The 25,858-nt window shown below is 44.8% G+C and overlaps 1 protein-coding gene across 17 annotated transcripts in view; it reads left to right on the top strand.

Moving 5' to 3' along the window:
• Positions 1-25,858, top strand: part of SOX6 (SRY-box transcription factor 6) — a 442,476-nt gene that overhangs the window by 369,113 nt on the left and 47,505 nt on the right. For all 17 annotated transcript variants that reach the window (XM_083164677.1, XM_083164684.1, XM_083164689.1 and 14 more), the window contains 2 exons: positions 2,348-2,427; positions 24,246-24,395. In XM_083164677.1, coding sequence (XP_083020803.1) covers positions 2,348-2,427; positions 24,246-24,395 — 230 coding nt within the window. The remainder of the gene's footprint in view (positions 1-2,347; positions 2,428-24,245; positions 24,396-25,858) is intronic.

Genomic DNA, 25,858 nt, shown 5'->3' with positions numbered 1-25,858 from the left:
CGCTATATAAGACGCTGTAACGGAATCTGCTGCGTTATATAAGACCCTGTAACGGAATCTGCTGCGCTATATAAGACACTGTAACGGAATCTGCTGCGCTATATAAGAACATGTAACGGAATCTGCTGCGCTATATAAGACACTGTAACATAATCTGCTGCACTATATAAGACGCTGTAACGGAATCTGCTGCATTATATAAGACCCTGTAACGGAATCTGCTGCGCTATATAAGACACTGTAACGGAATCTGCTGCGCTATATAAGACGCTGTAACGGAATCTGCTGCGTTATATAAGACCCTGTAATGGAATCTGCTGCGCTATATAAGACACTGTAACGGAATCTGCTGCGCTATATAAGAACATGTAACGGAATCTGCTGCGCTATATAAGACACTGTAACGGAATCTGCTGCGCTATATAAGAACATGTAACGGAATCTGCTGCGCTATATAAGACACTGTAACGGAATCTGCTGCGCTATATAAGACACTGTAACGGAATCTGCTGCGCTATATAAGACACTGTAACGGAATCTGCTGCGCTATATAAGACACTGTAACATAATCTGCTGCACTATATAAGACGCTGTAACGGAATCTGCTGCATTATATAAGACCCTGTAACGGAATCTGCTGCGCTATATAAGACACTGTAACGGAATCTGCTGCGCTATATAAGACGCTGTAACGGAATCTGCTGCGTTATATAAGACCCTGTAATGGAATCTGCTGCGCTATATAAGACACTGTAACGGAATCTGCTGCGCTATATAAGAACATGTAACGGAATCTGCTGCGCTATATAAGACACTGTAACATAATCTGCTGCGCTATATAAGACGCTGTAACGGAATCTGCCCCACCTGCAGTGCAGCATGGCTTTGTCCATTAGCAAACCAAATGTTCTTTGCGAATGAAGCTGAATTAGGCCCCGTGTAGCCAGAGAAGCCCCGCCCTCGCCAGCAGCTAATTAAGTAATGTCACTTGCTATGTAAAGTATATTCATCAGTTCAGTTACACACAGCCTCTGACAGATATTACTGCGCTGCAGGTTACTTGCTCATTAATTAATTTAATTTAAGCTCTTCTGTGTGTAAACCTTTGGTTAATTATACTTCCATATGTCTGTGATATAATGTATAGAGAAGTGAGACTGGTGGTAGATATTTATTTCTTCCCTCCCTTCTCATTACCGTGTGATGAAAAGATTCCGTAATTGTCTGCAGCAGATAATCGCGGCTCATTCTCCGGATCTGTCCCCCAAGTGCCCACATCAATTACAACCGACAGGTCAGACGATGACATTCGCCACAATGCGTGTCACTCGCGCACGTTCATTTCTACAGGGCTAATACAATTACATCCCACCTTTATTCAAGAGATTCAGTTATTACAATTTACCTAAACATAATTTGCAGGCTCTTTCCCTCAGATCATTTATACGGTGCCCCCGCTCAGACGATCACACTTCATTACATATAGCGTCGCTACATTGTGACTGGAATCAGAAATGGCTTTAATATTTATTGTGTAAACTGTAACAGTCTGCGCTGGGTTCTCCGCGGCCGCCTGTAGATTGACTCAATTTATCCTCCACAAACTCGTATCGCGGATGGATCTTTTTTGTTGGGGAACGTGACAGGTTGTGTGCGGAACAGCCGGGCCATTAGGAAAGTCAGAATTGCAGGGGGATCTATTTAAAAACGCTGTGTGGAGGTAGCACATGTCACCGTCTGTAATGGGACGCACCTATCTTATATTTGCTGACCGTGTGTGATACAGACCTCCCAAATGTTCTACTCCTGATTTTCCCTACCGCGGTAACCTGCTGTAGGCTGAACTGATTGCGGGGAAGTTTTATTCTTACACGTCCATTAACTAACAAAGCCCAAATCCTTCCCCGACGGTTACACAGATTAAGGGGGAGGAAGAAACGTTTATTCTGTGGATGATATTATTTCTGTAATGTTTATATGACCCATCTTTGTATAATTTCAGTAATTAAGATCGAATGGATTATCTGGGTATTAAAGTAAAACGACAAATGTGTTTGGCGCTAGTATTGGGTTATCCCTGCGGTAAGAATAATACTCATTTCACCTCCACTAAGATCTACAGCCCATTTCCTGCAAGTCCCATTGCTGATTCCCTGACATTAGCTGGGGCCTGGCTAATGTCAGGAGCAGCAGTCATTGTTCTAGCACCAAGATTACCCAACAAGCTGCTTTGTCTGTACAGATGTTAGGGCTCAGTACATTGCGGTACATAGGAGGCCGTGTTTGCACATGTAACTTGTCCTCTCTGCTCAGTGTCTGAACCTGCTTCTATTGTTCCTCCTGACAGGTGACAACTACCCCGTGCAGTTCATTCCATCAACAATGGCAGCTGCTGCCGCTTCTGGACTCAGCCCGATGCAGCTACAGGTATGTGTCGGAACAAAGCCAGTGGGCTGTCAGCCAAGCTTCTTTCGGGGGGGGGGGGGGTGTCAGTAAGCAGCTGCATGCTATGTACTTGTGACTGTCAGATCATGTTCCGCAGGACCTTCTGTACACTGCTAGTCTTGCTTCACGTATAACTAAAGGGGTTTATTCAGACCTGATTATTGCTCTGCGATGAGGCAATTGCCGCAGAGTCGGAGTGAAATCCCGCCCCGTGGAACGCTGTGAATTGCTTAGCGTGGCTTGCGTAAAATTAGCGGGATCGGTTCCCTGCAAATCCATTCACAAGGTGCTCAGCATCGAAGGGTTGTCAGTCTGTGCATAGCCCAAGTACTTGTTGCGATAGAGACTTTGCGATCGGGGCCGGAGCTGGTACCATATAAACTTTGGGATCGGGGCCGGACACTCCCAGAAAACGGCCGGTTACCACCCACAAATGCCGGCTTACTGCCAATCACCTTGCATACAGCCAGCGATTAATAAAGCATGCACAGTCTATCGATAATCGCCCAGCCTGCAAACCCACAGCCGTGCGATCAGGTCTGAATGACCCTCAGTGTTTCCCCCACAACCCTTGTGTAAGTGCAGCTGGTTCTCTATGTCCACATGCAGCGCCATGTGACCTGTTGCTGGAGACTTTCCGTTGGCGAAGGATTCCACCCAAATGCCCATGTTGTGCCACATGCTAGTTATGTGCCAGCTCTCTGGTCAAAAGCAGGAAAGCGTTTGTTACATCAGCTGCTGTAAATGGCGTAACCGTAGGATATCCCGGCTTCCGATTCCAGCAAATAACGCTTTAATATATATGGGCATAATATAACGTTGCACCACCACCTACAGAAAAGGCTTCAGTAGAATCCCGTCATTTACAATGGCGGAGCTGTGAGTGGTAGGACCAATCAGAGTCCGCAACCATTTCATTGTTAATTCTGATTGGTTCTCCTGTTCCCATTTTCCCATCTGGCATTGTAAAGGAAATGTAGCTGTTTACAGCGGCGCTTGGCTGGGGCAGAGGATATAGGCCCTGTTATTGCCTTTCACAAATTCTCATGACATATAATTTATTAGCTCCCCTTTATATAGCGCTGACATGTTCTGCAGCGTTGCTGCATAGATCGTAGCTACTCAGGTAATTTCCTAGGTGGTCTAAAAGTTGCACTTTTGCAGCGTCACTATAATTATGGGGAGAACCTTTAACGTTTCTAAGTGTATTCTGGGATCATCCATTTATTCTTGTGATCTGCTCCGGGGACTGAGTTGGCTTCTAGGTAATAAGTTTCCCAATGGATACCAGTTTGGGGCGTGTGATGTGTTTTGCGTCACGCTCATTATGTAAATGATGATGGATGTTTGTCAGGTACAACACAGGGATCTGTAATGGTTATTAGCGGTGCAAAGGTCCAGCAGTCCGATATATCAGACCACCCCTCATTCCTATGCATTGTGTGTTCCCGATGTATCTCTCTATGTGACGTAGATGCTCGTTTCCGTGTTCTTTAATCAATTTTAAGAGTTTAGTCAAATTGGTCTTTAGTAATCTATGGGTTCGTAACCCAAATTGTTGGAGGTTTGTGATGCAGATTTGCCCTCATGTTATCTATAACCTACAGTATTACCTATACTATCTATAACCTACAGTATTACCTATACTATCTATAACCTACAGTATTACCTATACTATCTATAACCTACAGTATTACCTATACTATCTATAACCTACAGTATTACCTATACGATCTATAACCTACAGTATTACCTATACGATCTATAACCTACAGTATTACCTATACCTATAACCTACAGTATTACCTATACTATCTATAACCTACAGTATTACCTATACGATCTATAACCTACAGTATTACCTATACTATCTATACCCTACAGTATTACCTATACTATCTATACCCTACAGTATTACCTATACTATCTATAACCTACAGTATTACCTATACTATCTATAACCTACAGTATTACCTATACCTATAACCTACAGTATTACCTATACCTATAACCTACAGTATTACCTATACTATCTATAACCTACAGTATTACCTATACCTATAACCTACAGTATTACCTATACGATCTATAACCTACAGTATTACCTATACTATCTATACCCTACAGTATTACCTATACTATCTATAACCTACAGTATTACCTATACGATCTATAACCTACAGTATTACCTATACTATCTATACCCTACAGTATTACCTATAACCTACAGTATTACCTATACGATCTATAACCTACAGTATTACCTATACCTATAACCTACAGTATTACCTATACTATCTATAACCTACAGTATTACCTATACGATCTATACCCTACAGTATTACCTATACTATCTATACCCTACAGTATTACCTATACTATCTATACCCTACAGTATTACCTATACTATCTATAACCTACAGTATTACCTATACTATCTATAACCTACAGTATTACCTATACCTATAACCTACAGTATTACCTATACCTATAACCTACAGTATTACCTATACGATCTATAACCTACAGTATTACCTATACTATCTATACCCTACAGTATTACCTATAACCTACAGTATTACCTATACCTATAACCTACAGTATTACCTATACGATCTATAACCTACAGTATTACCTATACTATCTATACCCTACAGTATTACCTATAATATCTATACCCTACAGTATTACCTATAACCTACAGTATTACCTATACGATCTATAACCTACAGTATTACCTATACTATCTATAACCTACAGTATTACCTATAACCTATTTACAGGTAGTATGTCTGACCATGATTTGATACATTAGTTAGGCGGCACTCTCAGGTCTCATGAAAAAACAAAAATGACTTACTCTCAAAAGTGGTTCAACGTTTCGGTCATGTTGACCTTTTTCAAGAGCATACGTTCAACACAACCGAAGCGTTGAACCACTTTTGAGAGAACGTTGTTTTTCATGGGACCTGAGAGTGCCGCCGTCCGGATCACACACAGACACACACACACTAATACATGGATAGATATTGCCTCCAATGTTATCAGCATACGGGTGTTATTTGGCTAATTAATATTGCAGTCTTACGGACCTGCAGTTGCCAACACCGGCTGCAGTAACAGAACTTGCGCTATTACAACGAATCAGAGTGTGCCAGTGAGGGGTGGCCGCTGATACAATCTATCTGTCTGTATAACTATAGGGTGTGGCATGTAACTGGCACTTTTACCATCCATAACTACTGACTATTCCCATGTGAGCGATCGTTCGTCTTATCACAGTTATGGTACAAACCAGGCCCCGGCCGCCAGCGACAGAGAGCCCGGACAGGTTCCAATATTCTATTTATAGTTGAGAATTTCAAGCAGATGCCTGAAGGAATTACAGTGGATACGATCTCCGACCACAAAATGTAACTCCGGCTAAATATAGCAGCACGCCCCTATTATATCTCTGCATTTACACGGGTCTTCTCTTACCCCCCTAAATACAGCAATATCATTGTAATACATCTAAGGAAGCGATACCATTGTATCATGGTCATTTATAGAACGTCACCATATTACATCAGTATGTAATATTCACGGCAGTCCCATACAATTACATGTATTTATAATAATGATGATATTCATCATTTTCTTACTATCCCAACCACTGGTATATTATATATATTACCTATAGTAGTTAGTATTAGATTAAGCTCTAGAAACCTACAGTCATATTATACACACACATATATATATATATATATATATATATCTGTTTATATTACTTCCTGAATATTGGCGGTGGGGATTTATACGCAGTGTCTGGGCCTCAGTCAGTGGAGGTGAGAGGGGCTGCGGGCACCAGCAGGAAGCGGGTCGCAGGGTTAGAACACATCCATTAGGGCATTTGATCCGATCTGTCGCAGGGCACCGCCGTTCTCTCATCCACATAAATATTCCGGTGACATTTGCTTCCCTCAGCTATTTTATTGCCGTTTCTACGAGAGATTTGAGAGGCGAAAGGCGCTGTCTAATGTGGCAGCCATGTAAATAAGTGCAGTGTTCCAGGGCAGCCTTTTATCAGGGAATATTATTATAGGAAAAGGCACCTTCTGGGGGCGCAGAGATCTCCCCACACTGCCAGTGGAGCACAAAGGCCATTTGTTTGCAGGGGTTAATGCTAGCTGATGTTCGTAGTCGGTGGCTGACAGATATACCTGTCGTCTCCCTGCCTATTAAATGGTCCGTGCACGCCTTCCGCAAACACACAGAGTTAAGGATCACCCAGCCTCGGCATTTCTAATTAAAATATCTCCAAGTGTCAGCATATCGGTAATGTATTATTTTAATCCATTTATCCTGTTTATGAAACGGTGACATATGTTTAGATTGTGAAATATATGAGGCTTAAAAATGACTTTATTGAAGAAAATTAATTTCCTCAATGCTGTGTCTGTAATGTGTTCACTCACGCAGCCAGTCTCTGGCAGATCTGCCACTCTTAATGATGCTTAGACACACTTAAATGCTTTTACCCAGTCTCATTTCAAGCAAGTAAAGTAATGGGGAGATGGCGAGGTTTAACTCCCTCGCTTAGAGCAGCGCCACCCTCCCTGCTGGTGACGGAGGGGTTAACACTCCGATACAGTAGTACTGTGTGTGTGTCAGGCCACTGAATAATTACACCTTGGTTATACATAGAAGAGAGCGAGACACTTGTGGTTAATGTAATGTGCCTCTCTATATGGCCGATTCTTCTAATGTGCGGTGGGCAGGATGGGACAGCAGAGGGCGATGGCACTGGGCAATTTGTAGAGGCAGATGCCTGGGTCAGGGGAGGGAATTGTTATACAAGACGTTATTTCAGGGATCAAGCCTATTTGCAACCCTTCCTGCAGTGTACTCTAATATGTTATAACTTTTAGCACTCATTTAAAAAGTTAATCTACTACACGTATTAATATATTACGTGAGCCCTTCTGAGGGTTACAGGGCCACCCAATGTGGCCCTCTAAGTGCATTGGTTGCTTATCATTGTGTTACGTCATTACCTGGCTCGGTGATTGTATCCGGCCTTTATGCTTCGTTACATTTCCTAACTAAAGCTGGATACACACTAGACCAGGGCTGGCCAACCTGTGGCTCTCCAGCAGTTGTGAAACTACACATCCCAGCATGCCCTGCCACCATATTACCATTCCTTAATAGCAAAACTGTAGTTTCACAACAGCTGGAGAGCCACTGATTGGCCAGGCCTGTTCTAAATGCAACGGAAGCAGTCATCAGCAAAATGCATGCTGGCAGTGAGAGTGGCGGCCATGTTGCATTCAGAAACATAGCCCTTGCTTGTGAGGTCTTCCATTGGCCCTGCATGTAGGGCCAATGGAGGAGGTCCCCAACGGCGTGCGGGTGCATGCATCTTCAGCAACATAGCAGGTAGACATGTAGATGATGTGCCATAGATGTCAGTCCAACCCGCCGGATCAGACAGCATATCATCTAGTGTGTAACCAGCCTTAATCCCTAGTCTCTGGTATACTGTACTGTAACAAATGCAGTAGCAACATTCAACATGGTAGAATTTTTCAGGAGATTGAATTTGTATTTCCGTTCTTCATTTGTTACCGCCCAGATCAGTCACACTAACACTATATTGCAATAAGTTCATCATTCCCAGTCTTGTTTCCCAAATTCCCACTGAGCCGACACAGGTCTGCCCACCGCCTGCTCTTTGTTGCCGCACAGTGATTTGTTGAGGACACCCCAGTACGTCTCTGGCAGTAAGAGGACAGAAAAGTGACATAAAAATGCCACCTCGTTCTGAAGATGATTATCATTAAGTTAGTAGCACATTCCAACTCGTTTGCTTCCCATTGGATCACAGTCAGAGGGCAATTGTGTCATTTCTGCTACTTATTATAATTGGCACTAGTTTACCTAACTTCTGTCATACTGTCTTCATGAGGGGTCATAGTAGGAAGTGTAAGAAAAACAATTTAGAGCAGTTGATGTCATGTTGAGTGTGCGCCCGACTGTTTCAGGCTGGTGGGACTCAGCGTTAATGGTCTTGTAGATGATTGAATGCGCGTTGTCCTTAGCGTATAAGGATAATGCGCTCTCTGCAGGAGACATTATCTTCTGCTATTTTAGATTTTCCAGCAAAGGGCAGGAAAAGAAAAACACTTCTTCTACAATGGAGATCTTCTGTGCTGCCACTGTCATTGCTTAGGTGGTAATTGGACATTTAGGGGGCAATTCAGTTGTTTTAGTGCAAGCAATCGCTTTAGTCAGTCAGTATATGCATATACTTGTTCAGGCGCCAGGTGTCCATTTTTTTCCACACTTTTTGCACTCAAAGGCATTGGTTTTAACCAAGCGAAGCGGCTATACCCGTCTAAAGTACAGTGTATTGGGCACAACAAAAGGTGGATTACTGGCACGTTTCTGCCACCAGAGGAGGAAAGATGATTGATCTCAGTCAGGCGTAGAATACCCCAAAAACAAATGAATTCCCCCCACATAAGTGACTTCCGGAGGGGGCAGACATTTTTGTGCTGTGCCTCGCTGATGTTACCAGTGCTCTGATTGGCTCATTCCACAGATTGGCTGCTTAAACTGTGTGCTCTGCATTAATGACCCCTTTGAGGCCTCCACTTTTTTACATATTTACAGACCCCCCAGTTTTAAATAGTGTTTACCCAAAAGGTAAAAAAAAAAAACACTCCTTTTCCTCTCACTTCACGCTGCTCAAGTCCAGGAAATGGGCCCCACCCTCGTCCCACATAGAACCATGTATGATGCGCCGTGTAATACATTCATGCTAATTAAATTACTTGATAAATAATAGATAATGTTGCAATATTTAGCATGACTATTGAAGGCTATCACACCTAGATCCCTACATAGTAGGGATGAAACACCTGCAACACCGTGGTTTTTAACATGGGTTAAAATGAAAGCCATTGATTTGTCCGTATTAGTTTGGAGACGATCGTTTCCGATGTTACGATATGTTTGCAGTAAACTAGCTAATTAACACTCCTAGCGAAGGACTTGAACACCAAACATCCGGTACCATATTTAACTTGTGAGATTTCAGTGACAGTGTCATTTATGGACATCTTGTCTTTCAGTTAAAACACACATTGCTCGTCATGCCATAAACAGGACTCAAACTGCCAACCCCACGTACTACATATGCTGTTATTTGCTCCTACATAGGAATCCTGGTATGTCTTAGTAAATGCAGCTAGTTGTGTGTATCAGTGTGAACCATTGTATCTAAGTAGATAGTGTGTAGCCAGATGCTACATCTGGTCTGCTGCACGGGGTTAAACGTACAATTACAACTAGCATCATATACTCAGCGTTGCCATGCCTCTGGTATGCGGAGAATTGTGCATTTTATATATATATATATATATATATATATATATATATATATATATATAGTGAGGATGCACATATCTCCTTTATGTATGGCATGAGAGCCAATCAGAGAGCCCTGTCCCTACTTTGGGATGCGCGCAGGAGCGGTGGTATCGCCACCCAGCGCTTTCCTCCTGAGGATTGGCAGCTATGTAATGTATATGGTCACATGACCTGGCCTTACTGTAGGTCACCAGCTCTCAGTGCACTGTGGCCCTTTTTTGCAGCCTCCCCCTTATCCCACATCACCGATGCTTATAAACACCAGGAAATAATAAAACTGCTGCTACTTTTTAAAAATTGTTAAAAGTACCCTTAATATTCACCAGAACAATCTTTTATTTGTATGCCTTATAAACATTGACTTTTAAAATATAAAATTAAGGTTGTATTTCATTTATCTCAGTTATCTTAAGTCTTATGTGTTCCTGAAAATGACTTCTCTTTCTTGTTAAGTTTGTAAAAGTAGATAAATTGGGGAAATTGATGTTCGTAGCCATTTGCTCGGCGCAGCCAACAGCCGGGAGTTTCCATGCTGTTAGTTGGTCCCTGCGCTGCGCCTGTGCCTGGTCTGTGCAGTCATCATTTCACATTAATGAAGAGCGAGGCACTGTCCTATGAAGAACAAGCCCTTCACTTAGCCCATAAACCTAATGACTGTTAAGGAGCTTCTTGGATGCAGGTAATTCACTGAACAGGACAATATGACAGCGATAATTGATAGCGTCCAAATGTGCGTGTTCAGAGTGGAACTTCAGAGCGAAGCTGCGCTCCGGAGTCTGCAGCCAGCAGGTTGCGTAGCAGCAGATGAGACAGATGTTAAACCATACTGGAACGGAGCTGTGTGCTGCATCAGGTCCTGGGTACTGCTCCTGACATCTGGATGTTGCCGTGTCGGGGAGCTGTGCCTCGAGCCAGGAGGCCGTAAGAAGCCTTGTGGCAACCATCGCAGAGTTTTACTACTCTTTAAGCGATTAGTGCATTGGAGCAGCAATAATACAGAATTATCGCTCCGTTGCTTCCTTGCTAGGAATCCTGGGATGAAAGACAACCTCGATGGGCTATTTACAATAAGTTGTGCTCACACAGACAAGACTAATTATCAAGTATATTTTGTCTTTCCTCTGTACTCCGATAACCTCCCCCCAAACTATCAAAGCCTATTAAGCTGATGAAATATACACCAAGCGTGTGTTCATGCTGGTTGATAGAAATGTGTCCTCATACACTGGCCGTCTATGCCATAGCGTGCAAGACGCTGGGGTACCGTATTTTCCTTTAAATAGTGCAATGCAGACACAAAGAAGAGACGCTGACAGTGCAGTATGGTGGCTGCACTGCGCCTGTAGCTGCACAGGGATTCGTTACACACATGTACAAAGTCGCAGAACCTAACTTTGGAAGCGCTTATTACAGACTTGGATGCAGGCAGATGTACAAATGCTGCTCAGACCACACCTGCCCCCCCCCCCCCCCCCCCCCTTATGGTCTATATACTGTATATGCCCATCACTGTAATTTGCACTCTGGAGATTGTGATCAGCGTGAAAGCAGATACAGCAACCCGCATCACTTGCAGCACTACAGACACCCCTAAATAGGTCATCTGTAGGGTTCTGCCTTGTCCAGAAGCTTGTGGAACTACAGGCCCCAGCACACTCAAGCCTGCCTCCGTTATTTGGGGTTCCACGATGTATTACCACTATTACACAAAGTGTCTATTGGACAAAGGCAAGTTCAGTGTTAAAGACGAAGAGTTTGCAGAACTCTTGTCCCCTGATTCTGGGGGGACCATTATATCAGCGCTGCATGTAGACTTGGTCGCAGCCGTACTTCAGAAATGACGGAACGGCATTTTCCACGCTCCCCGGAAGTCTGCTGGGACTGGATCTGTAACAAATGGGAAAGACTCGGAGATGGCTTTGCTAAATTTCTCTCTAACTAAGCTGTATTTCAATGGGTCATTTAATGCTTAGATGGACAAAGGTATTACCCCAGTCACTGACTTGTATCAAATCCCAGCTCCGAGGCCCTGCTTGCAAACGCTACAGGAGAAGTGACTTAAGCTGGAATTCTCAACAGAGTACGTGGGAAATGAGGTGAGAAGCCCGGTGGCAGGGTGTAATATTATATCGCCCTGCGTCGTCTCCGGTGGGGGGTATGTGCAATGCAGACGCTTCCTCTGTTCTTCACCTAGAACCGATGACCTTCATCTTTCATTCTTCTTTCTCCCGTGTCTGTATTATTTCACATTGGAGGGGATTTGGACGGCGGTCCCTGCGCTGCCCGGTCTGGCCGCGTCGCGTCACATCAGAAGAATGAAAGAGTCGGATTTGAATATCACAAGCTTTTGTGTTTGTCAGTGGGATCCCTTATTCTCTTTCAAATGAAACATTATTTATACACAGGACTTGCGATTGTGCGGCTATTTTAAATATTGAAAATGATTTGCTATTCATATAATCTGCATTAATACTTTATAAACTTTGCTTTCTTTGATATCAGACATAAGCCATGAGATCTCTTTCCTATGTAGCTGTATATATACATATGGACGCGCCTTATACAAACAGCGCCCATAATATACAACGTCCGATCTCTCTGCGGCTGACGTCAGACTGATCACTCACCTGCCCTTCATGTGTAATTATAGGGAGAGAATATATTATATATACTGATACTGGATAAGCAGATCTGACCCACTGTATCTCGGTCTGATGGCTGCCCTTCCTGCCTGGTACTGTAACACAGCAGCTGTACATATGTTGCACATGTGTTCCTCCTCCAGGCTGCTTCCACTGGATCCTGCACCTGTGTGAGCTGCATTCCATATGGGCCATATGTGGAGGATAAATAGAGATGACTGTGACAGAGTTCCTGTAGCACGATTGCAGCATAGACCGCACTTGCTCGTCCGGAGATCGCAGGTGAATCGGTCGCAGCTCCTGCCGACACATGGCTCTTTATCCAAGGACATTAGAGATGCCGGGAGGGTTTTATGTAAAGGCCAAAGGTACAAAAGAGACAATTTCAGCTGCTGCAAATCTGTGTTACAGCGCGAGAGACAGATTTACAGACAATGAGTATTTATGTTTGTGGGCACACAATGAGATTTACTCTCCAGTTACTGGAATACTTTGTTCTCAGAGAGCACCGCTAATTGCTAATTCTCCAATTATGTTTCTTTCCGGAATGTTCTGATTTTCGCCAGCAGAGGTCGGGATCATCTCCGTTGCCTTATATCACATATGTCCTGACAAACGCTGGACACTTCTCTTCCCCTGTCACTGAGATACGCAGAGTTCATCCTTACAGTAATAAGATGCGTTAGTTCCTCACCACACATGGCGGACATTATATACACCGGCTTCTGTCCTGTTCTGCTGGGGTCCTTGTAGGTGCCCTAGAATGGAAAGCTCTGTAGGCCAGATGCAGGCATTATCAGCAGTTGCACTGCTCATGTACCACAAGGGGGCGCAACACTAGAAAGCAGGCGTGCCACTACTGGAACTGCGATACTGTACACATCGCCAATGTCTCCGGTGTCCTCACATCCAGTCTTGAATATCGACTGATCGACGACATATGCTGCGTCTTAGTATAGTGTGTGAAGGTGCCAGCTGTGCCAATCTACAAATTGACACAAAAAAATTGTGTCAACTTTTTCCATGTGTTGACCTTGTTACAGTCGATCATTTGGTGTCAACCTAGACACTGTCCACCTTTTTATACCGTAAAACACCCTGAATCCGGCCCTGAATCCGGCTGATAAGGCTATGTGTAGTGATTGGACAGGATTGGTACATTTATGTAATGTAGGTTGGGCACCTACACAATGCTACGAACAGGGCCGCAGCAGGACTCATAGGTGCTGCCACATAGAGCCCCGTAATACCACATGATGCCACCACTTACAGCCCCATGATACCACCACATACAACCCCATGATACCACCACATACCATACAGCCACATGATACCACCACATAGAGCCACATGATACCACCACATAGAGCCACATGATACCACCACATAGAGCCACATGATACCACCACTTACAGCCTTATGAGCACATCACAATGATCCTGCATAATAACGCCATACAGCCACATGATACCACCACATACAGCCACATGATACCACCACATACAGCCACATGATACCACCACATACAGCCACATGATACCACCACATACAGCCCCATGAGCACATCACAATGATCCTGCATAATAACGCCATACAGCCACATGATACCACCACATACAGCCACATGATACCACCACATACAACCCCGTAATACCACATGATGCCCCCACATACAACCCCGTAATACCACAGGATGCCACCACTTACAGCCCCATGAGCACATCACAATGATCCTGCATAATAATGCCATACAGCCACATGATACCACCACATACAGCCACATGATACCACCACATACAGCCACATGATACCACCACATACAGCCACATGATACCACCACATACAGCCACATGATACCACCACATACAGCCACATGATACCACCACATACAGCCACATGATACCACCACATACAACCCCGTAATACCACATGATGCCACCACTTACAGCCCCATGAGCACATCACAATGATCCTGCATAATAACGCCATACAGCCACATGATACCACCACATACAGCCACATGATACCACCACATACAGCCACATGATACCACCACATACAACCCCGTAATACCACATGATGCCACCACTTACAGCCCCATGAGCACATCACAATGATCCTGCATAATAACGCCATACAGCCACATGATACCACCACATACAGCCACATGATACCACCACATACAGCCACATGATACCACCACATACAACCCCGTAATACCACATGATGCCACCACTTACAGCCCCATGAGCACATCACAATGATCCTGCATAATAACGCCATACAGCCACATGATACCACCACATACAACCCCATGATACCACCACATACAGCCACATGATACCACCACATACAGCCACATGATACCACCACATACAACCCCGTAATACCACATGATGCCACCACTTACAGCCCCATGAGCACATCACAATGATCCTGCATAATAACGCCATACAGCCACATGATACCACCACATACAGCCACATGATACCACCACATACAGCCACATGATACCACCACATACAGCCACGATACCACCACATACAGCCACATGATACCACCACATACAACCCCGTAATACCACATGATGCCCCCACATACAACCCCGTAATACCACAGGATGCCACCACTTACAGCCCCATGAGCACATCACAATGATCCTGCATAATAACGCCATACAGCCACATGATACCACCACATACAGCCACATGATACCACCACATACAACCCCGTAATACCACATGATGCCCCCACATACAACCCCGTAATACCACAGGATGCCACCACTTACAGCCCCATGAGCACATCACAATGATCCTGCATAATAACGCCATACAGCCACATGATACCACCACATACAGCCACATGATACCACCACATACAACCCCGTAATACCACATGATGCCACCACTTACAGCCCCATGAGCACATCACAATGATCCTGCATAATAACGCCATACAGCCACATGATACCACCACATACAGCCACATGATACCACCACATACAACCCCGTAATACCACATGATGCCCCCACATACAACCCCGTAATACCACAGGATGCCACCACTTACAGCCCCATGAGCACATCACAATGATCCTGCATAATAACGCCATACAGCCACATGATACCACCACATACAGCCACATGATACCACCACATACAGCCACATGATACCACCACATACAACCCCGTAATACCACATGATGCCACCACTTACAGCCCCATGAGCACATCACAATGATCCTGCATAATAACGCCATACAGCCACATGATACCACCACATACAGCCACATGATACCACCACATACAACCCCGTAATACCACATGATGCCACCACTTACAGCCCCATGAGCACATCACAATGATCCTGCATAATAACGCCATACAGCCACATGATACCACCACATACAGCCACATGATACCACCACATACAGCCACATGATACCACCACATACAACCCCGTAATACCACATGATGCCACCACTTACAGCCCCATGAGCACATCACAATGATCCTGCATAATAACGCCATACAGCCACATGATACCACCACATACAGCCACATGATACCACCACATACAGCCACATGATACCACCACATACAGCCACGATACCACCACATACAGCCACATGATACCACCACATACAACCCCGTAATACCACATGATGCCCCCACATACAACCCCGTAATACCACAGGATGCCACCACTTACAGCCCCATGAGCACATCACAATGATCCTGCATAATAACGCCATACAGCCACATGATACCACCACATACAGCCACATGATACCACCACATACAACCCCGTAATACCACATGATGCCCCCACATACAACCCCGTAATACCACAGGATGCCACCACTTACAGCCCCATGAGCACATCACAATGATCCTGCATAATAACGCCATACAGCTACATGATACCACCACATACAGCCACATGATACCACCACATACAACCCCGTAATACCACATGATGCCACCACTTACAGCCCCATGAGCACATCACAATGATCCTGCATAATAACGCCATACAGCCACATGATACCACCACATACAGCCACATGATACCACCACATACAGCCACATGATACCACCACATACAACCCCGTAATACCACATGATGCCACCACTTACAGCCCCATGAGCACATCACAATGATCCTGCATAATAACGCCATACAGCCACATGATACCACCACATACAGCCACATGATACCACCACATACAGCCACATGATACCACCACATACAACCCCGTAATACCACATGATGCCACCACTTACAGCCCCATGAGCACATCACAATGATCCTGCATAATAACGCCATACAGCCACATGATACCACCACATACAGCCACATGATACCACCACATACAGCCACATGATACCACCACATACAACCCCGTAATACCACATGATGCCACCACTTACAGCCCCATGATACCACCACATACAGCCACATGATGCCACCACATACCATACAGCCACATGATACCACCACATAGAGCCACATGATACCACCACATAGAGCCACATGATACCACCACATAGAGCCACATGATACCACCACATAGAGCCACATGATACCACCACATACAGCCCCATGAGCACATCACAATGATCCTGCATAATAACGCCATACAGCCACATGATACCACCACATACAGCCACATGATACCACCACATACAGCCACATGATACCACCACATACAGCCACATGATACCACCACATACAGCCACATGATACCACCACATACAGCCACATGATACCACCACATACAGCCACATGATACCACCACATACAGCCACATGATACCACCACATACAACCCCGTAATACCACATGATGCCCCCACATACAACCCCGTAATACCACAGGATGCCACCACTTACAGCCCCATGAGCACATCACAATGATCCTGCATAATAACGCCATACAGCCACATGATACCACCACATACAGCCACATGATACCACCACATACAGCCACATGATACCACCACATACAGCCACATGATACCACCACATACAACCCCGTAATACCACATGATGCCACCACTTACAGCCCCATGAGCACATCACAATGATCCTGCATAATAACGCCATACAGCCACATGATACCACCACATACAGCCACATGATACCACCACATACAGCCACATGATACCACCACATACAGCCACATGATACCACCACATACAGCCACATGATACCACCACATACAGCCACATGATACCACCACATACAACCCCGTAATACCACATGATGCCCCCACATACAACCCCGTAATACCACAGGATGCCACCACTTACAGCCCCATGAGCACATCACAATGATCCTGCATAATAATGCCATACAGCCACATGATACCACCACATACAGCCACATGATACCACCACATACAGCCACATGATACCACCACATACAGCCACATGATACCACCACATACAACCCCGTAATACCACATGATGCCACCACTTACAGCCCCATGAGCACATCACAATGATCCTGCATAATAACGCCATACAGCCACATGATACCACCACATACAGCCACATGATACCACCACATACAACCCCGTAATACCACATGATGCCACCACTTACAGCCCCATGAGCACATCACAATGATCCTGCATAATAACGCCATACAGCCACATGATACCACCACATACAGCCACATGATACCACCACATACAGCCACATGATACCACCACATACAGCCACATGATACCACCACATACAACCCCGTAATACCACATGATGCCACCACTTACAGCCCCATGAGCACATCACAATGATCCTGCATAATAACGCCATACAGCCACATGATACCACCACATACAGCCACATGATACCACCACATACAACCCCGTAATACCACATGATGCCACCACTTACAGCCCCATGAGCACATCACAATGATCCTGCATAATAACGCCATACAGCCACATGATACCACCACATACAGCCACATGATACCACCACATACAGCCACATGATACCACCACATACAGCCACATGATACCACCACATACAGCCACATGATACCACCACATACAGCCACATGATACCACCACATACAGCCACATGATACCACCACATACAACCCCGTAATACCACATGATGCCACCACTTACAGCCCCATGAGCACATCACAATGATCCTGCATAATAACGCCATACAGCCACATGATACCACCACATACAGCCACATGATACCACCACATACAGCCACATGATACCACCACATACAACCCCGTAATACCACATGATGCCACCACTTACAGCCCCATGAGCACATCACAATGATCCTGCATAATAACGCCATACAGCCACATGATACCACCACATACAGCCACATGATACCACCACATACAACCCCGTAATACCACATGATGCCACCACTTACAGCCCCATGAGCACATCACAATGATCCTGCATAACAACCCCATACAGCCACATGATACCACCACATACAGCCACATGATACCACCACATACAGCCACATGATACCACAACATACAACCCCGTAATACCACATGATGCCACCACTTACAGCCCCATGAGCACATCACAATGATCCTGCATAATAACGCCATACAGCCACATGATACCACCACATACAGCCACATGATACCACCACATACAACCCCGTAATACCACATGATGCCACCATTTACAGCCCCATGAGCACATCACAATGATCCTGCATAATAACGCCATACAGCCACATGATACCACCACATACAGCCACATGATACCACCACATACAGCCACATGATACCACCACATACAACCCCGTAATACCACATGATGCCCCCACATACAACCCCATGATACCACCACATACAACCCCATGATACCACCACATACAGCCACATGATACCACCACATACAACCCCATGATACCACCACATACAGCCACATGATACCACCACATACAACCCCGTAATACCACATGATGCCCCCACATACAACCCCATGATACCACCACATACAACCCCATGATACCACCACATACAGCCACATGATACCACCACATACAACCCCATGATACCACCACATACAGCCACATGATACCACCACATACAGCCACATGATACCACCACATACAGCCACATGATACCACCACATACAACCCCGTAATACCACATGATGCCACCACTTACAGCCCCATGAGCACATCACAATGATCCTGCATAATAACGCCATACAGCCACATGATACCACCACATACAGCCACATGATACCACCACATACAGCCACATGATACCACCACATACAACCCCGTAATACCACATGATGCCCCCACATACAACCCCATGATACCACCACATACAACCCCATGATACCACCACATACAGCCACATGATACCACCACATACAACCCCGTAATACCACATGATGCCACCACTTACAGCCCCATGAGCACATCACAATGATCCTGCATAATAACGCCATACAGCCACATGATACCACCACATACAACCCCATGATACCACCACATACAGCCACATGATACCACCACATACAACCCCGTAATACCACATGATGCCCCCACATACAACCCCATGATACCACCACATACAACCCCATGATACCACCACATACAGCCACATGATACCACCACATACAACCCCGTAATACCACATGATGCCACCACTTACAGCCCCATGAGCACATCACAATGATCCTGCATAATAACGCCATACAGCCACATGATACCACCACATACAACCCCATGATACCACCACATACAGCCACATGATACCACCACATTCAACCCCGTAATACCACATGATGCCACCACTTACAGCCCCATGAGCACATCACAATGATCCTGCATAATAACGCCATACAGCCACATGATACCACCACATACAACCACATGATACCACCACATACAGCCACATGATACCACCACATACAGCCACATGATACCACCACATACAGCCACATGATACCACCACATACAACCCCATGATACCACCACATACAGCCACATGATACCACCACATACAACCCCGTAATACCACATGATGCCCCCACATACAACCCCATGATACCACCACATACAACCCCATGATACCACCACATACAGCCACATGATACCACCACATACAACCCCATGATACCACCACATACAGCCACATGATACCACCACATACAGCCACATGATACCACCACATACAGCCACATGATACCACCACATACAACCCCGTAATACCACATGATGCCACCACTTACAGCCCCATGAGCACATCACAATGATCCTGCATAATAACGCCATACAGCCACATGATACCACCACATACAGCCACATGATACCACCACATACAGCCACATGATACCACCACATACAACCCCGTAATACCACATGATGCCCCCACATACAACCCCATGATACCACCACATACAACCCCATGATACCACCACATACAGCCACATGATACCACCACATACAACCCCGTAATACCACATGATGCCACCACTTACAGCCCCATGAGCACATCACTATGATCCTGCATAATAACGCCATACAGCCTCATGATACCACCACATACCATCACAATGATCCTGCATAATAACGCCATACAGCCACATGATACCACCACATACAGCCACATGATACCACCACATACAACCCCATGATACCACCACATACAGCCACATGATACCACCACATTCAACCCCGTAATACCACATGATGCCACCACTTACAGCCCCATGAGCACATCACAATGATCCTGCATAATACTGCCATACAGCCACATGATACCACCACATACCATCACAATGATCCTGCATAATAACGCCATACAGCCACATGATACCACCACATACAGCCACATGATACCACCACATACAGCCACATGATACCACCACATACAGCCACATGATACCACCACATACAGCCACATGATACCACCACATACAGCCACATGATACCACCACATTCAACCCCGTAATACCACATGATGCCACCACTTACAGCCCCATGAGCACATCACAATGATCCTGCATAATAACGCCATACAGCCACATGATACCACCACATACAACCACATGATACCACCACATACAGCCACATGATACCACCACATACAGCCACATGATACCACCACATACAACCCCGTAATACCACATGATGCCACCACTTACAGCCACATGATACCACCACATACAACCCCATGATACCACCACATACAGCCACATGATACCACCACATACAACCCTGTAATACCACATGATGCCACCACTTACAGCCCCATGAGCACATCACAATGATCCTGCATAATACCGCCATACAGCCCCATAATGATTCTACATACAGCCACATGATACCCCCACATACAAATGGAAAAAAGCGGCATCTTCCACATTGTAGAACATTGTGTACAAATTCTGAGCAAATTAGATGCATTTTCGGCAAAAAATAAGCATAAAAGACACCCATCGCTAAAAGATCGTCACGCGACCTGGCAGACCAAAAGGGGGGGGGGGGGGGTTGTGTGTGACTGCCGCACAGATGCATGAGGACAGAACAATTACACAATAACCACCTTTCCTAGTGTGTACAGATTAGTCATTGACCAATCCAATTCATGGAAAGCAGGAGTAACAGCGACACCTACGTGCTGTCCAGGAATAGACCAGTGTACTGTAGTGGGAGCCAAGTTCTACGTTTTATTTCTATAGACCGTATCTAATTAGCGTTGGTTTGTGAATTTATGATACGTTTATTGCCCAGTTTCCGTCTGCTGCTTGTAGTGCGCAGGATCTTCCAGTCCCGGGACACCTCAGTGCCGCGTTATCAGCTGAAAGGAGTCCAGCTTATCCAGGGGAACCCCATACACCTAGTGTCTGTGATTGCTATGCAGCAGGCCCCTTTAAATCATGCCCAGTAGATTAGTCCCGTCTCCCCTTGTCTAAAGGCTGGCGCTGCAGCTCACACAGATGCAGAAGATATTTTTAAGTTCCAGCATCTGGCTCCCTGGCACAGACCACTGGCAGAAGCCATGATTCGCCTCTGGCGCTGTCACATGGGTAAGCAAACCAATCTGCCAATTGCTATTTATCTTATGTTTCATTCTTCAGTTCGTTCTCTTTTTTTTTTTTTTTGGTAACTGTATAGTGCTTAATGTCTCGCAGGGAAAATCTACATGCCCCACATAGATCTTTTCAGGGGTATATTAATTACCAGCAATATGTTGATCAGTCACAGCAACGTTAATTAATTATAATGAATTAATATGTAATGAATCATGCAATTTTTTTTTATTTAATTTTTTTTTTTTCACATTTTTGTTGCAAGAACGAAGCCAACTCCTATAATGCAAATTACTAAGTGGCCTACGAGTCACCCTTTTGTGTTTCTGTCTTCTGAAACCCAATTACTCATTGTCTCCGTTGCTGAATGTTCCTCTCCATAAATAAAGAATCACAGATTTGCATATTTTACTTAGTACAGTGGCAAATAATGTTTCTTAACTAGGTCTCAACAGACTTTTTTCTTTTTTTTACTTGACTTGAGAGGAGAGAAATCCCTCGGAGCTGTAGTTTCAGGACGTTTACTCCAAAGGAACGAGAGCGAGAAAAGAACCAAACTTAAGGCAGAAAGAACACAGGAGTGGCGCTGTGACATTTGGATGATGTGTCCTATTGTATTGTGATATTCGGGGTGCACAGTAGGGTTTAGGCTGCCCTTACTCAATATCCTAGGGGGTGGCCAATTACTGAATAATTATATTTCATATCTCCTCAAGGTGACTGGATATTGAGCACAGTGGTTACTAAGTAACGAGAGACCAAAGTACATTGTTGGGGGGGCGAATCAACCAGAATAACAGAATAATCCCCTATATCTACTTAAATAACATGAGCAAAGCTTACAATCTATATTCTCTACCATGCATCTATATTCTCTACCACGTATATATACATATATACACACACATTAATGGACATGAGTTGTGAGTATCGTCCGCTTCCCTGGATGGATATATATATATATATACATACATCCATACACACACATCAGGGTGCGTCAGAATCTAATTAACTGCCAGTAAATATGTTTTTGGCTTATGAGAGGAAACGTATACAAACGTGGTGAGAACATGCAAACTCAGCACCAATATTATTTGGTGGGAATCTGCCTCAGTGCTGTGTGGTAGTAATGCCAAAGGTGGCGCTGCAATCCACCTCATATCTCACACAGTCTGTGATGATTTAGTGTATATTATTATAATGTAGTAGTTGCGATGAGTGGATTTTATTGTCCCAGTGGTGGCAGTGTCCACTACAGCCCAGCCGTGATACAATACTGTAGTACAGTCCTGTCCGCATGTATGTAAGCACCCAGTCCTCCCGTCACACAGAGTATACTGCAGGCACACCAACAAATTTAATTTCAGTGGAAATTATAACAATCTTTTTAATTGGGTCATAATTGATGAATGTTACAATAAATACTTCTGCACCCGTATGGCCAGATCCTCTACACAACACTCAGATTGAATGTGATCATGGTCACACCTGTAAAACACTATAATTCATAGTGACGATTAATCCTGTATCGATATGAACAAATGATCAATGTGTAATGCCGCCAGCAGGACGCGCTGCGCCGCCATGTGCAGATATCGCTGTAGCTATGGTTCTTCATATGACAAAGGAATTGTGTGATACAAAGTAACAACCACCTAACACAACACTTCTGTGACTTTTACAGCAGCTGTATGCAGCCCAGCTCGCCAGCATGCAAGTGTCCCCGGGAGCCAAAATGCCCACAACCCCCCAGCCACAGAACTCTACGGGAGCCTTGTCACCAACAGGCATGAAGAGTGAGAAGCGAGGGACCAGCCCCATAACACAGATCAAGGTAAAATAATAGAGAATTCAAAGTTATTTAGTATCAGTGTCCATATCAGTGTCTGCACCGTACCATCAATTTCCATGTCTGTACCGTACCATCAATTTCCATGTCTGTACCGTACCATCATTTTCCATGTCTGTACTGTACCATACCATCATTTTCCATGTCTGCACGTACCATCATTTTTCATGTCTGCATCGTACCATCATTTTCCATGTCTGTACTGTACCATACCATCATTTTCCATGTCTGTTCTGTACCGTACCATCATTTTCCACATCTGCTGTCTCTGCACTTACCCTATCATCGTTTCCATTGTCTACGCAGTTATGTACAATTGTTTCTAGTGTCTGCACTGTACCATACCATCAGTTCCAAAAGGAAATAAGATTACAGAGAGCAGTGACATAATGTGCCATCATTCGGGAAGTATATGGAGGGAGCTAGTGGTTACGCATTGCTTTGCTTGGTGTCACTGGCTGACTTTACCCACTCTGTGGATCCAAAGATGTCAGATCTTGTATAAACAATACAATTAGTACTATTCATGTACAAGTTTTGGGGTGATGAAGGTGCAGGTTATTGGGATGATGGAGATGAAAGACGTTGGTGAAGGATAATAGGGCGATGGATGTGGAGGATATTGGAGCCTTAGAGGACGACCATATTGGGGTGGTAGAGGTGGAGGGAAAATCACTGAGATATTGGGGTGATGAAGGTGATGGATGTTTACCCAGAGTGCAGTTTTTCTACCTATATCATAACCAATTCACCCAGGGTTCTAGTACAATCCCAGAAACGGCAGCGCCTTCCCTAGGCAGAGCGCAGTACACCTCCCATTATTAACAGACGTATAGGATATGGGCACGGAAGATGGCAGAGCAGAGACCGTGATGGTAGATGCCGCAGTTATTAGGTAGACGTACGTTCTAATGCCCATCTGTGAGATGCAGCATTATATAAATGAGTCTGTTTCACTATTTCCTTCTAGCCCTCTGACAAGTGAAATTCAATGTGAAATGTCACTTTCTGCTGCAGGAAACGGCTGGGATCTCTCCGCCGGCCTTGATGAAAGACGTGTTACTAATACAGGTCGCCGAGCAATGCAGCGCTCTCCCTTTACCATATAATGTCTGCACGTAGCTTGTGTCACAGCAGCTGCGCAGCACCTACCTCACATCTGCATTCACTTACAAGAGACACGGCATTAAAATATTAGGAAAATAAATTAAATAAAATGCTTTATTAAAGAGAAACCGTTTCCATGGAGAAGGGTGATTGATTTGGTAATGAAACGTGTTTCAGACACTCTACGCTCAAGACTGTGAACTCTCCAGACAATGCTGCGTAAGAGACGCTCTGCGCTTCGCCGGCCGCGTGTATCAGTATGTACAGGATCTCCGTAATAATGACCGTTTTTTAAATGTCTACACTATGGTGAAAAATACACAGAAGTGGAACGCGTCCAA

This window comes from Crinia signifera, chromosome 11 (assembly GCF_055691185.1).
Source record: "Crinia signifera chromosome 11, ASM5569118v1, whole genome shotgun sequence".
Lineage (NCBI taxonomy): Eukaryota > Metazoa > Chordata > Amphibia > Anura > Myobatrachidae > Crinia > Crinia signifera.
The sequence above is the reverse complement of the archived record's forward strand: the minus strand, read 5'-3'. Positions and strand labels throughout refer to the sequence as shown.